The sequence below is a fragment of the Chiloscyllium plagiosum genome, unplaced genomic scaffold (genome assembly GCF_037043375.1).
Source record: "Chiloscyllium plagiosum isolate Xiang-an unplaced genomic scaffold, Cpla_swu_hap1 HiC_scaffold_9, whole genome shotgun sequence".
Lineage (NCBI taxonomy): Eukaryota > Metazoa > Chordata > Chondrichthyes > Orectolobiformes > Hemiscylliidae > Chiloscyllium > Chiloscyllium plagiosum.
The window spans coordinates 16,091,006-16,108,371 of NW_028270147.1; the positions used below are offsets into that span (position 1 = coordinate 16,091,006).

Here is a 17,366-nt window from a genome sequence, read left to right on the forward strand (position 1 = left end):
GTAAGGGGAAGACTGGGCAGTTTCTCCTGTGTGTGTGTGTGTGTTCCGCTGCGTTCTGGCTGTCAGCAGAGGTCGGGATTGGGCGGCGCTGTTATTCCGCGTTGCATTGGGAAGTGAAATGGTTGGTCGCTCTCTGAGCTGACGTTCAGGCTCTGAAGGAGGTGTGTGTGTGTGTGTGGATTCATTCGGTGCTGTCACCACCACATGTAGGTGCAGCGGGGGAAGGAGGCGGCAGTGCTGAGAGACAGGGAGCTGTGTGTACGTGAGAGAGAGAGAGAGGCACCCAGTCTCCCGCCGCGCACACAGACACAAACAACAACAACAAAAAAATCACCTTTCTCAAGCTACCTGACTTCTGCCCCTATCTACCTTTGTCCAACCGCTTCACGGAGACTTAACCCGAGACCCAGACTGATCGGAACAATCGATCCGCATGCACTGAAGTTAGAGGCCGGACGTATCAAAGGAGGAACTTCGACATTTACCTTTCGCGTCGTCAGTGAACGAAGGACAGAGAGAAAAGGAGAGAGCCGAGAACGCTGTTTACCGATCAACAAGAGAAAAATATAAAGGGCGTTAGAGAGAGAGAGAGAGAGAGAGTTTGACGATCGGTGAAGCTGTGAAGGAGCCTAGCAATTGAATTCTTCCGATTGCAATCGAAATCCAGACGGATATTTCGAGGCGGTTGCGAATAGTTGATAAGCAGCCGTTTTAAAGGGAAAAATAAAATCACTCACACACACAATACCGAGCCAGCGGAGGAGGTAAGGTTGTGTGTGTTTTAAATTCAAGGGTTAATCTCGATGTGTTTGTGTGTCGATTTCAATCGGGGTTGGGGGGGGGGGGGTGGTGGAAAGTGGGATTTTTCCTTTGCAGACTGAGAAAGGGGTGTGTGTCTGTGTGGGTGGTGGGGGCTGTTTTGTAGAGGCCGCCTTAGCTACATAATATTTTCACCCCCCCCTCCTCCCCCTCCTCTGTCTGAATGCCCCCCTTCACACGGATGGCAGTTCGAGCCCCCTGACCGCTTCTCTCTCAGCCCAGAATCAGCCCTGCTCCTGTTCTCATTACACAGCTCCCTCTCAACGAATTCTTTAAAAATGCAGCGAAGTTAAAAAAAAAACGATTTTTTTTTGGGAGGGGTGGCGGGAAGAAGAGACAGAATTTTTTATCACTTTAGAATGAAACTTGACTAGGGTCCGGAGTATCCGGGTGTTGGGGAGGAGGGTGGAGTTTACATTATTATTTTGGGGGAGCGATTTCGGTGCATTTTTTTTAAATAAAAGGAGTCACTGGTTGGGAGGTTACGGAATCTTTTGGCGCCCTATTCCCTGGACACGGGGATTTCTCTCTCTCTCTCTCTCCTGTCGGCTTTTTTCTGCCTGAATTGTTTTTTTTTGAGGGGAGGGGGAGAAAAAGAAAGGATAGATATTATGGGGAAAGCAATCAGGCACATGGTCAGAGCGACATACCGTCCCCAGCTCCATTCCCTCCCTCCCTCTATCTTCACCGAGAGAGGCGAAATCCTGTTGAAATTACACCGAAGCAACATTCAGATTGAAGATCAAGGACGGATTAGACCAGGCTAAACATGGGCTTTGAGTAACAGGTTAACAAAAATTGTTTTAATTGGCTTTTTTGGGAGGGAAGGCCTCTGGGCCCGATTTCTGGTTTCCTTCTCGTCAATCTGTTACAAAAGAAAGATACAGTCGCTTTTCTTTTTCACCCCTAATTAATATATTTTCCACCTCTCTCTCTCCCACCCCACTGTTTATTTTATGTTCCTCTCCCCCCCCCCCCCCTCCCCACTCTCCTCCCGCCCAATGTAGATTCGAGGGAGGGCGAACCGTGTATTTTTTTTCTCTCTCTCTCTCCTGGCAAGAAAAAGATGGTGAACAACGGGAGCTCACAGGCGCCCAGTGGCAGCGTGAACCGCGCGGGCCTACCCTGGAAGATGTGCGCCGGCTGCCGGGGGAAGATCGCCGACCGCTTCCTGCTCTACGCCATGGACAGCTACTGGCATAGCCGTTGCCTTAAGTGTTCCTGCTGTCAGGCCCAGCTCGGCGAGATCGGCACCTCCTGCTACACCAAGAGCGGTATGATCCTGTGCAGGAACGATTACATAAGGTACATTTCACCCTCGAACCCAACTTCATTTAGCTGCAGCTGGGCTTTATTTACACTTGACAATCCAAGACAAAAACAAACACATCCTGAAAGGAATTTGCTGGAATGGGAACTTGCTGGAGAGACTCAGCAGGCCTGGCTGCATCTGTGCAGAGAGAAATCACGTCTCAGGTCGAGTGACGCTTCCCCAGACATCCTTCCTGAGGTAGGCTCACTGCACGTTGAGTCTTGACTTCCCTCTGCACAGATGTTGCCAGATCCGCTGAGTTTCTCCAGAAACAGAAATTGCAGGAAGAGCTCAGCAGGTTTCCAGTTCAGGAAGGGCTTCTGAGGAAGGGTCACTCGATCCGAAACGTTAACTCCGATTTGTCTCCCCAGATGCTGCCAGGCCTGCTGAGCTCTTTCAGCATTTCTGTTTTTGTTACTGATTTCCCAGTTGTTTCGGATTTTATTCGAGCTTCTCCAGCAGTTGGCCATCCTTCAATGAAGGTCTGTCTCTCTCCACCTCACCCTTGAGGTGTTTGACCCTCAGTTTAAAACCATCACTGTCTCTTTCTCTTGGCAAATGGGACTAGATTAATTTAGGATATCTGGTTGGCATGGGGGAGTTGGACCGAAGGGTCTGTTTCTGTGCTGTACAATTCTCTGATTATAATGTGAGAGCAGCCCCATGGTCTGTAATGGTTGTGGAGATCTGCCTTCAATTCTAGCGAGAGAACCCCCACCCACAAACATTTATCTGATTTGAGGATCCCCACACTCCGTGTTAAATCAGATATCTGCTGGGATTTTTCTCAGATCTCACCTCTCATTCCTCTTATTTTAAAATCTACTTAGGAAAGGGGGAATTGCAATTTAAAATTTCTTGGAACCCAGGCAAATAAAAAAATAAAACTCCAGCTCTCTCTACGCACCTTCTCACCGAAATGGGACTTCCAAACAACTTTGAAATGTAGAAAGGTTAGAGTCACGCGATTGGAGGAGGTTGGCAAATTAATTTATTTCATGTCATTCGATTTTTTTTTCGCGATATTTGAATTGAGGCTCTCAAATCATCCCAGCCAGTAACTGGAAGATTTGCAATTGTGCAAAGGGACCGTTTTTGAGGTTTGTAATTCTTGTTTTTGCAACGGTTAAACTGCACGTTCCCGTCACTCTAAAAGTCTCTAGAATGCACACTTCTTCCATTCGGAGGGAGCTAGACCGACAAGGTCAAGGAAATTAAATGGGGTTAAGAATCTCATAAGGAAGGTGATGCATTTTTAACTTAAAATATGCGTCTGCTCCATGTGGATTGTGGGGGGGTGGGAGAGGAGGAGGAAGTTCTTGGGAAAGTTGACTTTCCGTGACTCGGGAGAGAGAAAGAATCTCATTTAAAACCGAAGCCGGTGAAGTGAGAGTTTTCCACAACCTTTCTCTTGGCACGTGACTCAGCTTCCAATCGTCAAAATGGAAGGGAACAACAGAGGGGATCATGTGTCACAACTTTCAAGGGATTAAACATTTCATTTCTGTGAGTGTTCCTTTTCGGAGGGGTATTTTGCTTTCCTCTCTGAAAGGTTGAGCAAGTTTCCTGAGCTTGCAGATGCAGGGCGGAACGTATCCAACTCCTACCAGTTTACTGAGCTGCTGTGAATTTTAGTGGCAATGAGCTTGTCAGATCCTAAATCACAATCGAGAGAAATAAAAAGCTCTGATTTCAGCTCGATAGGGGGATAATTGAAGTGAGATTGGTTGGATTCAGTGTGCGTGTAAAACTGCTGATTAATTCAGCCCCAACCCCCCCTCTATATGCTGGATCTTTCTTGTGCTAGATCCTAGACTAATTAAGAAACAGTCTGGATCGACACTTTTTTTGGGAAGGGGGGCTGGTGGTGGGTTGAGGGAAGATATTGTTAATAAACTGGAGATTGTCTGGGAGACGCACACTGAATCCTCTGATCTCCCAGATAGAGGATTCAATAGGACTTGGCACAATTAAAAGCTTTAATTAGTGACAGTTCTTTCAGTCTCAATCCGTCCCTCCTTTTACATATATGTTTTTTAAAAAAAAATCTAATGAGATATTCCAGAGGCTCAATTTGAGTGCTGGTGAGCAGGAGAGACAAAATGAATAGAACCGACAGCCAACAAACAAAACATTTAATTAAGAAAATTGGCTTTTGAGAGTGGGATTACAACAGCTCGGGTGGTGCTTTTGCTCTCTCTTTTACAATTCCCAGGCACGGAAATGAAGTAAAATGATTGTCCACCGCCCTCCTCTCCCCCCCACCCCCTCACCCTCTTTGTCCCCTCTCTCTCGCCCCCACCGCACCGTCATTCTCGTCCCCTCAAAATCCCCTCACTCTCTCCCCCACCCCAGTTTTTTTGCCCCTTCCTCTCTTCACTCCCTCCCCTCTTCCCCAACACCCCTCACTCTCTTCCCCTGCCCCCACTCCCTCTCTCTTGCCCATCACTTTCTTAACCCTACACTCTCTTCCCCCCACTTTCCTCCTCCTCCTCCACTCTCCCACATTCTCCCTTTCCCCACTCTAGGCCACAACCCACTCTCTCCCCTTGCCCCACTCTACTCCACCTCTCCCTACTTTATCCCCACTCTCCCCTACCCCCATCGACCCCTATCCCCATCACCCCCACTCTCTCCTACTTTCCACTCTCCCCATCCCTCACCTTGCCCCTTCCCCCTCCCCCACCCCTCACTTTTACCTTCCCCTCCCCTCCCCCACTCTCCCCTTCCCCCATTCTCCCCTTTGCCCCCAAACTCCCACTTTCTCCTCCGCTTCACTTCCTCCACTGTCTTCTCCTCCTCCTCATTCTTCCCCTTCCCCCACCCCACACCCCTCCCACTCTCCCCGCCACACTCGCCCTCCTCCCCATTCACCCCTGCTCCCACTCTCTCTGCACTCTCCCACATCCACCCTTCCCCACCCCACTCTCTCCCCTACCCCCCACTCTCTCCCCTCTCTGCCCATCCCCACTCTCTCCCCTCTCTGCCCACCCCCACTCTCTCCCCCATCCTCCACTTTCTCTCCCACCCCCCAACTCTCCCCTCTCTCCCCCACCCCCAAACCTCTCCCCACCCCCCAAATCTTTCCCACGCTCCCCCCACACCCCCACTCCCCCCCCCCACACACCACTCTCTCCCCCACACACCACTCTCTCCCCCACACACCACTCTCTCCCCCACACACCACTCTCCCCCAGCCCCCACTCTCTCCCAGCCCCCACTCTCTCCCCCACCCCCCACTCTCCCCCAGCTCCCAATCTCCCCACCCCCCACTCTCTCCCCGCCCTCCCCCCTCCACCCATCCCACTCTCCCCCCAACCCCCACTCTCTCCTCAATCTCCCCCAGCCCCCACTCTCTCCCCCACTCCCCACTCTCTCCCCTCTCCGCCCACCCCCACTCTCTCCCCCACTCCCCACACTCTCTCCACCCACCCCCACTCTCTCCCACACTCTCTCCCACCCCACTCTCTCCCCCTTTCCCCACTCTCTCCCCCCACCCCCACTCTCTCCCCCCTCTCCGCCCACCCCCACTCTCTCCCTCACCCCCCACTCTCTCCCCCACCCCCCACTCCCTCTCCCCAACTCTCTTCCCCACTCCCCCCCCAACTCTCTTCACCACTCCCCACACCCTCCCCCTCTCCCCACTCCCTCCCCAACTCCCCACTCCCTCCCCCACTCCCTCCCCCACTCCCCACTCTCTCCCCCACTCCCCACTCCCTCCTCCTCTCCCCACTCCCCACTCCCTCCTCCTCTCCCCACTCCCCACTCCCTCCTCCTCTCCCCACTCCCTCCCCCTCTCCCCACTCCCTCCCCCTCTCCCCACTCCCTCCCCCTCTCCCCACTCCCTCCCCCTCTCCCCACTCCCTCCCCCTCTCCCCACTCCCTCCTCCACTCCCTCCCCCTCTCCCCACTCCCTCCCCCACTCCCTCCCCCTCTCCCCACTCCCTCCCCCACTCCCTCCCCCTCTCCCCACTCCCTCCTCCTCTCCCCACTCCCTCCTCCACTCCCCACTCCCCACTCCCTCCTCCACTCCCTCCCCCACTCCCTCCCCCTCTCCCCACTCCCTCCCCCTCTCCCCCACTCCCCCCTCCCACTCCCCCCTCCCACTCCCCACACTCTCCCCCACTCCCCACTCTCCCCCCCACTGCCCCCTCCCACTCCCCACTCTCCCCCCCACACTCTCCCCCACTCCCCACACTCTCCCCCACTCCCCACACCCTCCCCCACTCCCCACACCCTCCCCCACTCCCTCCCCCACTCCCCACCCCACTCCCCCACCCCCCACCCCACTCCCCCACCCCACTCCCCCACTCCCTCCCCCACTCCCCCCCCACACTCCCCCACTCCCTCCCCCACTCCCTCCCCCACTCCCTCCCCCACTCCCCCCCCACTCTCCCATTCCCCCACTCTCCACCCACCCACCTCCCCACTCTCCCCGCCCCCCCACCTCCCCACTATCCCCCCTCCACCACCCCACTATCCCACTATCCCCCCATCCCCACCACCATCCCCCCATCCCCACCATCCCACTATCCCCACCACCCCACTATACCCCCACCATCCCCACCTCCCCACTATCCCCCCACCATCCCCACCACCCCACTATCCCCACCACCCCACTATACCCCCACCATCCCCACCTCCCCACTATCCCCCCACTATCCCCCCACTCTCCCCCCACCCCACTCTCCCCCCACCCACCCCACTCTCCCACCCCCCATCCCCCTCCCACCCACCCCACCCCCCCCACTCCCCCCACTCCCCTCCCACCCCCCCACTCCCCTCCCACCCCCCCACCCCCCCCACTCCCCTCCCACCCCCCCTACTCCCCTCCCACCCCCCCTACTCCCCTCCCACCCCTCCCACTCCCCTCCCACCCCTCCCACTCCCCTCCCACCCCCACTCCCCCACCACTCCCCTCCCACCCACCCCCACCCCCCCTACTCCAACCCACCCCCACCCCCCCTACTCCAACTCTCCCCTCCTCTCCCCCGGTTCTGTTCCTGCTCCTGCTCCTGCTGTTGACGTTAAGCGTCCATTACTGAATCTCAGTTGAAAGTGCAGCCACCTTAACAGCACAATGATAGTCGGCGAGTCAGGGAACTATTAGTGAGCGAAAAAAAAACCCTCTAGTATTTCAAAAATTAATTAAACCGCATGCAATTTAGGGGGACGTTTATCTTGATTTGTCATAACAGCATTAATTCAAGGTCTTTAATTCACTTGGGGCCATATCTGTTACTCGGAATTAGCCGAGCGTCGTTTTAAGCTTTTCCCAGTCTCACCCCTTCTCCAGAAAATAAAACTCTTGTTTTGTTGTATTTATTTTTTATCTGCAACCTTTTCACCCCCTCCCTTTTCCTCCTGGTGCCCCTTTTGTCTGAGATAATGCAAAAAGCACCGCTTTATGATCCCGTTCAAACGCTTGAAAAGAGTTCGCTTTCATTCTGATGCTGTGATTGATTGAGGTCCGAATTGTTGAAATATTAACGACCTTTTCGACTCGGCGTCCTCAAGAAAATTGAAACCAATTTTCTATCGCCACAGTCTGAGGACGGCTGGGGGTTAGTGGTGAGGGGGAGAAGGGGAAATTAAACCCTCCTTGTTTTAATGAGTCGGCGCTGAGTTTGATGGGGAGGGGGAAGGTGTGAGTTTGGACAAACAGGAGCAGGAATCATTAGGAGTCAGACTGATAGAGACTTAATTGAGCGCTTAGGGTTCCCGAAGCTCCATCAAAGAGCGGTAAATGAACTTGAGGAATTCCCCCTGTTTGGTGCTATTTACATTCGAGTCACGCAGCTCCCAAAGTGAAAAAAAAGTTTAAGCTAATGTTACACACTTGGCCTTGTGTGCTCTCCCGCTTCCCATCTGTCCAGAACTGCAGTCGTAATTACCACCAAACAAAACAAAAATCCCCAGGAAAAACATTCCAATCAAATGCATAGACTTTTGTGTGTGGGGGTGGAGTTGGAGATGTTACGAATATCAGAAATGTGTTTTAATAAAATGTATTTTAAACCTCTAAGTTAGCAATTGCCGCTGATGTCCAATTTGAAATACTCGGGCGTTTTAATTCTGTCAGGTCAACCTTCCCTCTCCCACCCTGCGTCCGTAACAATTCTATTGTTTCAACTCATTGAAGGTTATGTCCGCAGGTATTCAGTACAAAGTCTCTGTCGACAACATAAACAGTCCCGTCGTGTGTATATTTTGTAAATCCATTTTCCCGAGCGGGTTTAGATGTCACTGTATATTATGACCTTGTCGTTCATGCTTTTCTTTTGTTGCTTTCACGGGCGGGGGGGTTAAAAACATATCCCCAAAATAAAATTCCCACCCCCCTCCCAAAAATATAAAAATGGCGAGAGCAGTCCCTTCCAGCGGGATTTTGAGTGGTTAATGTTGCTCAGAAACTCACTGTCGGCGTCACATGAGCCATTAGAATTCAGCCACCAGTGTGTCGATGTGTATCTGAACTAATTAGTTTTGAGATGGAGTTTTGATTGAAGTTCCACAATCGATGCCTGTGTAAAATTTGTTTCTGGCGCGCCCTATTAAAGGCTATCTTAAGCGGGCAGCTTTACTGCGATGTGTGTCGATAGTTTTAATAAACATCTTGAAGACTATTTTTCAATAAAGTGGCGACAGCAAATTAGTACAACGCGATATGACAGTCATTATTCAGAATGTTGGCACAAAAATAAGAAATAGCAGGGAGAGTGTAAGGGGAGCATTATCATTTTAATTTAATTTATTTATTTGGTTGTCCAAATCTCTTCCCTTGAAATCGCCTGCCCGAATGCCTTTGGTTTAGTTTCATTACATCCTGAGAACGCTGCACAGAGCACCAACGTGATGGGGAATGGCAGGCGATCCCAGTAAATTACTTTTCTCGTCAAATCGAAATTTCATTCTGGTTGTTAGGGAACGTCGAACTGAAGCAGATGAAGTCATTGTGAGTTGGGTCGCAGTTCCCCCTTCAGCAGATAAGGAAGTCTGAACACACATTTCATTACAGAACACAAGCGTCTGGAGCAGTGAGAGGGAAATCTGCACTGTCCACGCTCTGCCTGAGAGAGTTAACCCTTGCACACAGCAATTTTTTTTTAAGCGGGAGATCATGTGGGAGCATAGGGCTATGTCACAGGTATGGGAGGGATAAAGGTTCCAGCTCAAGATAAGGGCTTGTTGGAGAAAAGCATGCTTATGGGGTTATTCCCTGTTTGAAAAATGTTCATTTTGGGGCAGACTAACTCCCTCAATCCTTCTATGGGCAGATGGCTTAGCCCTATGTCTGTTTCATAACACAATTTCTCAGGTTGGATCCTGCCCTGACTGATGGTGTTTCTTAATGGTAGCCTCTGTACTTTTGCAGAAAATTTTAGTTCTTCCACAGGAGACTTAGTCAACTCGCAAAGGTAACCAGCTCTTTAATATTCCAGTATAGTTGGGCTTCAAGGACAGTGATTCTTTGTGTTATGTCGTTATTCTAACTCCATTTGAATGCGTTTTTAAAAATGGTGCAAATAGTTATTTGGGGAGTTGGACTAAAAAGTGATTAACAAATAATGAAATGGTAATGTCTACGAAGTGTACAGTTCTATACCAGAGGTCATGTATGCTAAGTACTGGGAGCCACACAATCTCTCTCCTTTCCTTCCAGTCAACATTCCCCTGTAAATCAGTAACTGTTGAAATGTTTCTCAGCAGCTGCTTGATAATAATGGTAATGTCTAACTGTGGTCATGCTTTTGTGTTTAGATTGTTTGGGAACAGTGGGGCGTGCAGTGCGTGTGGACAATCTATACCAGCCAGTGAGTTGGTCATGAGGGCACAAGGCAACGTCTATCACCTCAAGGTAATGGCATCCATTGTGCTTAGAGGAATTGCTGAACTGTCATTATCTGGACAACGTTTTTATCTCTCAGTTGATTACTATTGACATCTTTACTGGTTATAAAATGATCACCCCTGGCTCACTGTTGCCCACACTGTAGATTGGTAGTTTGAAATGCTGAGATCAGTCACATAGTATAAAGCGGTGATGTGTAGAAATATTCACAGCATTGTTACAGGCCATTCAGCTCAGTACAGTCCCTAAGAGCCTCTTACTAATCTACTTTATTCCCTCCCTGCCCCCATCAGCATGACATTCTATTCTTTTGGATGTGTTTTCTACTTCATACTGAGAAGGACTGTAATGTTTAACTTTTTAACTTTGTTTCTTTATTTTCTACTTTGTACCTAAGACTTTGTACGTAGATACCTTTGTACCTAAGATGGTGCTGGGAATAGTGACATTCTACACTTTTCACTTCTGTACTTGAGTACACATGACAATAAAATTTAACTCTAATTCTGTCTCATTAACTTTTATATTGCTCACATCAGCTAAATTTGTGGTAACAAATTTCACATTCTTCATTTGCTCATGAGGATAGATGTTTTTGCTGAATTCCTTTATTTGATTTATTACTATCATATTTACAGCTCTGTAATTGGAAACATCTCTGGTATGTTCACTCTTTCAAACCCCATAATAATTTTAAAGATCTGTACTAGGTAACTCTTCAGCAGCCACCTTTTTCTTGAGAAAAGATTTGCAGCCATTATGTAAGAGGGTTGAGTTTATCCTAAGACTATTGCTTGGTAACTAAACAAATGCTGCTTTTGGTTTCTGCCTTCCCTACAGTGCTTTACTTGTGCCACTTGCCGGAATCGTCTTGTCCCTGGAGACAGGTTTCACTATATCAATGGCAGTTTATTCTGTGAACATGACAGACCCACGTCCCTTATCAATGGACATTTGAATCCACTTCAGAGCAATCCTCTACTATCTGACCAGAAGGTAAGCTTAGGTTCTGTGTGGCTTCTGCCTCCTTTTTATACTTTATACTCAAGGTGAGAAGATTCAGTGAAGGGAGTCATAATAGTTTTGAATTTATTTGGAGACGTTATGCAGAGCAAATTGCAATTCATCTTCAATTTGAAGTCTGGTCTTTTGCTGAATGTTAAATATGAAGATGTAATAATGTGTAGCATGTAAACTCAACATTAAACAGAATTGTATTTTGTTCCTTTAATTAAAATAACCAGGTGGTGCCGTGTGATGTAACTTTTCTGTGACATTGACATGACATGATGGGATGCTCCAGCAAGGTCATTCCATGTGTACCAGCTTGTTTTCACTTGTTTTTTGGTGTACCTGGGCTTTAGAGTAAAGTTCAGTATCTGCTTTGGTGCTGGCTTCTGTGCGTGGTGCGTGCTCTCCTCCTGCCACCAATAAATAAATAAAAATGTTTTATTGGCAAAGATAAGAGACTCAAATCATTTTGCACTACCAGTGGGTGGATCTCATTGACATGTTTCAACCTGATACAGTGAATGTTTGATGTAAATGCTTCCCTACTTTCACCACTTCTTTGCTCCTTACTTAGTTATAGAAAAACAAACACCCGAGCTATTTTATATTCTGAAAGCTGCAACAGATTTGAGAAGGAAGCGTTCTTTGAACAATTTAACCAGAAATTAGAAATGTTGAGTGATGTATTGGGATTGAGGTGGTCCATACCCTAGCAGATACAATTTGGAAGCACTCGCTACAGAATCAATGTAATTCTGCATTGCTTCATATTGTTCCTTACTATTGATCAGCATTTCTATCATGATCTGAGTAATTTGTTAGATAGGCTGAAATCAAATTAAATATCACAATGTTTCATATTTTCCATAATGAAGTTTCTCATAATGGGAGGGGGTGAATTATATTCATGAGTTAGCAGTCTCGTCTCATCAAAGTTGCAGATGTTATGCAATCCTTCGACCGCAATCCTTTACTCTCTTTTAGTGACTCTGCCTGACACCCAACGTTCCTTGCATCATCCAGTTAGTAGGAATGACTCTTTATCCTTCTGTCCCTAATATCACGCTGTAGCACTCACTCCCTGTTCTTTTGGGGTAAAAACAATGACTGCAGATGCTGGAAACCAGATTCTGGATTAGTGGTGCTGGAAGAGCACAGCAGTTCAGGCAGCATCCAAGGAGCAGTGCTGCTTCTCGGATGCTGCCTGAACTGCTGTGCTCTTCAAGCAGCACTAATCCAGACCCTTCACTATCCCATGACTCAGCTTCTAATTTAGACTCTTGACCCGCTATTCCAGTGCACATTGATACGGGATAAGTATATTGAGTGGAAAGACTGCAATAGAATCAAAATGTTTATGATTTAATGTGCAAATTATCTTGAGTGCTGAGTTAAGGCAAAAAAAATCTCCCATCAGAACTGGTTTGTATATTCCTTGAAGCTTATGTGTCATTGATTTTACCAATTTGGACATCCTGGATGAATTTAGTTTCTGATGTTGACACTCACAGTCATATAATGGTTTAACTTGGATTGAGAGTGAGGTATGTTAGTCCCTTATTGATAACACGGTTTCCATATAAATAGCACTATAGTGGTGTCACTAGTTAATATGCCTCTGATTTTAGACATATTTTCAAATGTCCTCCCTCTTAGTCCCTTAGCAGACATGTGTATATTTAAACACAAGTTGTAATGGGTTACTTTAGTGAGAAACCATGTCTCCAATTCAAAAGAGGATGAGATGAGTCTAAAGATTGTAAATTATCTGTCCAGCAAGGAAAGTAAATGGCAAAAGCTTGTATGTGGAGGTTGCCAAGTTATTCCAACTACCGCACGTGCTTTTCTTTCCTATTTGCAACATAAATGGATGCAGTGGGAATCTGAAGAAGTCCAAGTTTTGTCTAGAAATTGTCCCTTGATCTAGAACTGTGACTCAGGTCAAAAGCATTGCCCTCGCAACAGATTGATTCATTGGGAGCTACCTGGGATCTGGTGTGACACTGAGTTTTTGAATCTGGTTGGATCTCAGCCTGATCCACTGCTTCCTGCCATCAGCCTTTCAAATTCTGCAGACGATTCACTCATGATTTAAATGGCCAAGTGGAGTCAGCAACACTGGAAGGGTTAATTGTGTGGAATTTTAACAAGTGTTAAACAGATGGGTTTTTTTTCCCCTTCTCAACTTCAGAGTAATGTCAACAATTCTGTGCCAAACGCAGCCTTGCCTTTTAAAGGTCCTTTTCCCCCATTCTCCACTTTTAACCTTGTATTCTTTGGGAAGTTTAGGAAAAATGGCAATTTCTGCCCCACCCCCTCCAGTTAGACAGCTCCTTCGCCCCCACCCTTACTCTCCACCTCTTTGTGTTACTAACTAAACAGGACTCTGCTCTGGTAGGCAAAGTACTGTCAAGGACAGAAAGAGAGCCTGATAAGTTTTTGTTCCTTAAAACAAAATGCAAAACATTTCCATTAAAACAGCATAATTGGTGTTGTCTCTGTCGATAGGGGCCGACATTTGATGTTCATTTATTAAATAGGCGCTAGGCTGCTCCCTAATCTCTTTGTTCAAGACAGACAAATTACCTTTCTCACACTGTGGTCAAACTCAGGGGAATTATAGCTCAATGCCTCAGCTAGTTTAATTAGCCTGCAAGTGGGGGGTTGCAAATTGCTAATGCACCTCAGGCTTTTAGTTGCTCGATCAGAGGGTGAAACAGGGAAATGCACTAAACTGATAAAAATTCTAACTTGTGAAATGTCAAGAAAATAGAACTTTTATTTAAAATAAAATTGACTTGTGTATTTAGCTAGCTTATTGGGTGTTGGTTGCTGTATTGTTTGGAAAGCAGGCATTACTCTGTCAATTGTGACACTGTTTGCCTCACCAGTTCAGTCTCTCTTTGGCTAGAAAAAAAACTTTTGAGTGTTTTTTTTTGTCGTGCACTGTAATCTGGTAAACAATATTTGTGCCTTTTCTCTCCACCCCATTGTAAATGGTTGCAGACTGCGGTTTCAGTGATGGTGTGCAGTCTTTTAAACCCAGTCTGTGTTCCATTCTTCCCTGCTTTATTTGGGTAAAATGAAAGCAAGGCTTCCATTTTGCAGTTATGTTCACCCATTTGGTACATAACTTTTTCTCAATTTTTTTTTGTTTGATTATAAAATAGTCAAATCCATTATTTGTTTAGCGCACACTAACTGGTTCCACATCGAATTATTTAAGTTATGTAAAATCGAAGTAGTCTGAAACTGACAGCTGCCTAGAATGAATGTTATGAGGCTGACTGTTATGTTCTGGCTGAAATTCCAGAAATCTAGTTGAAAAATGGATTAATGAAATGGAGATGTTTATATTGATACGCGACACGTCTTGGCCATACCGTTCTGAGTGAAATCAGCTTTTTCAGTTCAAAACTTTCAATGAAATGAAAATTAGGAAATAGTATAAGCATCCAAAAAATGATAGTGTGTACTTCCTGCAAATTCTTCTTGGTAGAACGGGCCTTGGGGGCATTTTGGGAGAGGGCTTTGATTATGGTGCACTTTCCCCTCTCCTTGAGCTGACTTTTCTCACTGTTTTGATCTGCAGGTTTGCTGAGATGGGTTTGAGCAGTGCAGAATGCGTGCCTTCATCTTTTCGATCTGGCTCATCGCAGGTGGACCCCACTTTGTTCCAGTAGACAGTCATGTTTTTTGGCTGGTTTCAATGCCAGGTACACGACGACATTGCACACTTATATACCCTTGCTAGTTTGCTCTCACCAAGCTGTTCTTGCATTAAAAGTGACTTGAGGACACCAGATTATGGACTCCGTGAACCCGGGCTAATGAGACTGTTCAGAAAGGGGGTGGGGAGGCAAAAATACATATGGCCCATTTTGGAGGACATCTGGAATAATGACAAATTAAACTAATTACTGGAGGTTTTGAGATGTGCTTTGTACCTACATTAATGATTAGCAGGGCACTGGCCTCGGGATTCCCCCTCCTCCCTGTATTCTATTTTCTTTACGACATCCTTGCAAAAAATTGTGTTGGCTCTTTGTATTTCTAAGTGTTGTATTGACAATGTGTTTATTGCTATTATTATTAATAAAGAGGCGGCATTGGGAGAAAAAAATCCAGTGATTTTGTGGTAGTTCTCTATCATATAAACACTTTTAGTGGTTCTCTGTACAATAACATGTATGTATGCATGTATGTGATTTGTCAAATGTTGCTTCTCCCCCTCCAACCCCCAGCAAAACCATCCCAGCTTTCTAGTATCTAATGTAGGACTTTAAGAATGGAAATTTTATTTGTGATATTTTCAAAAAAAAAACATTTGCTCTAGTATGGTGTATTTAAATAATAAAAAGCTTGAACTGGGGAAAGATGAATTGTGTGTGTTCTTAAATAAACTTAAATAAGCACCACAAGCTCCAGTTCCATTTCCAGTAAAACTGGTAGAAATATTTTTTAATATGTCAACTTTTAATGAGTTCCGTCTATTTAGTATTGGCTACAATGAGAAAACGCTTTATGTACTTTAGATTATAGACCTATTACGTTACAAATGTCATTTGTGCTCAGATAATCCATATGCAAGCAGTAAAGTAGTGTCTTTGATCTGTTTATAGTAATGGGGGAGGAGTGGAGGGGCGCGGGTGAGTGGTAATGGATCTGAAAACCTTAAATCTAAACGAGAGTATCATAAATCACTGAAGTCATGTTTGGAAGTATTTAGCACCAGAAGTTTTCACGAGAAAAGGTATGAATGAACTTTCGGTGGAGGGGGCTATAAGTTGGAGAAAATCGTGCCACAATTGGTATTGCACAGAGAGAGGCTGCTCAGACCTGCATTCTATCATTGAAATGCATGTCCTGATAGGTTAATACAAGGTTTTCACCCGGAACAAACAAGGAACACAATGTTCTATAAATCAGGGCAGCACTGAGTCCAGTTTAAAAAGCCATTAACTGAGGGCAGGAATTGACAGAAATGACCTGCTTTTCTGTCTCTGGTTTCTTCTTAAGTGACAGTGACACTGTGTTAATGTGGGAGAACTCTGACACTTATCACAGGACACTGTTTAAAAAGCAGTATTTGCCTATTGCTTTTAGGAGATTTTTTTTGTTACAAATGCCTTTTTAAACAAAAGCACCTGGACATTTTTTTGGCGTTATGCAACTGGATCATGCTGGTTTTTTTAAAAGGTTTTAAAATCTCTGTTACAAGCAAAATGTGATGATAGATTCAGAAGTTGGGCTCACACATAAGCTGAAAACTACATACTCCTGATTTACCTAGATTTCCTGCAAGTAACCCAAGTCGTGTTGAGAAGCAGGATATTGCTAATGGCTAAAAAAAATGAGTAGCAATGTCTTTAATGTAAAGACTAATGATCTATCCAAATCTTACAGCTGATTTGGATCTACTTACTGAAAAATTTGTTTGCTGAAATCTTTTATATCCTATTGTTTTGGCCTAAAGTGATCACTTGCTTCAGTTTCTATTCGGAGGTATCTCCAGCCATTTATTACATTAAGGGTGTCATACTCTGTTGTTATTTTCTCTCTCCTTTTGTAAGGCACTCCTTTTAAAACCCTATCTTTCTGCACAAGCATTTGGTCACCTGTCCTAATGTCTATGCAACTTACTGTGAAATCCTGGTTTGTAACATTTACTATGAAGTGCACGGTGAATTGTACTACATCAAAGCTCCCATATGAATGTAAGTTGTAGCCCTCTGAAACCTAATAGAGGGATTTTAATTTTTTTAAAAGCTTCTGTTTTCTGACTGGTTACAGAATCATAGAGTCAGAGGGATGTGCAGTATGGAAACAGACCCTTGGGTCCAACTTGTCCATGCCAACCCCAGATATCCTAATCTAATCCAGTCCCATTTGCCAACACTTGGCCCATATCCCTTTCAACCCTTCCTATTCATATACACATCCAGATGCTTTTTAAATGTTGCAATTGTACCAGCCTCCACCACTTCCTCTGACAGCTCATTCCATACACGTACCACCCTCTGCGTGAGAAAGTTGCCCCTTAGGTCCCTTTCATATCTTTCCCCTCTCACGCTAAACCTATGCCCTCTCGTTCTGGACTTCCCCCACCTCAGGGAAAAGACCGGGGTCGAATGACCTTTCCTCAGACTTCATTTGCTTTTATTATGTCTTACTGATCAGAGCATTGACCCTTGAGATAGCAGCGAGTGTGTCCCCACCACCTGACACATAAGACCATAAGACATAGGAATGGAAGTAAGGCTATTCAGCCCATTGAGTCAACTCCACTATTTAATCCCAAACTGCTGTAGTCCTATTTACCAGCACTTGGCCCATATCCCCTAAACCCTTCCTATTCATATACCCATCCAA

At 46.3% G+C, this 17,366-nt stretch overlaps 1 protein-coding gene across 2 annotated transcripts; it reads left to right on the forward strand.

Annotated features, from left to right (window-relative positions):
• The first annotated feature begins 209 nt into the window (after positions 1-209).
• On the forward strand, positions 210-15,370 carry LOC122554153 (LIM domain transcription factor LMO4.2). 2 transcript variants are annotated; one of them, XM_043698727.2, is made up of 5 exons: positions 210-764; positions 1,827-2,124; positions 9,893-9,989; positions 10,824-10,979; positions 14,587-15,370. In XM_043698727.2, exons 2-5 carry the CDS (start codon positions 1,886-1,888, stop codon positions 14,593-14,595), a joined length of 501 nt encoding a protein of 166 aa, XP_043554662.1. In that variant the 5' UTR covers positions 210-764; positions 1,827-1,885; the 3' UTR covers positions 14,596-15,370. The 2 variants fall into 2 exon arrangements, with proteins under 2 accessions (XP_043554662.1, XP_043554663.1); XM_043698728.2 differs by lacking the exon at positions 210-764 and adding an exon at positions 1,458-1,606.
• Positions 15,371-17,366: the final 1,996 nt, after the last annotated feature.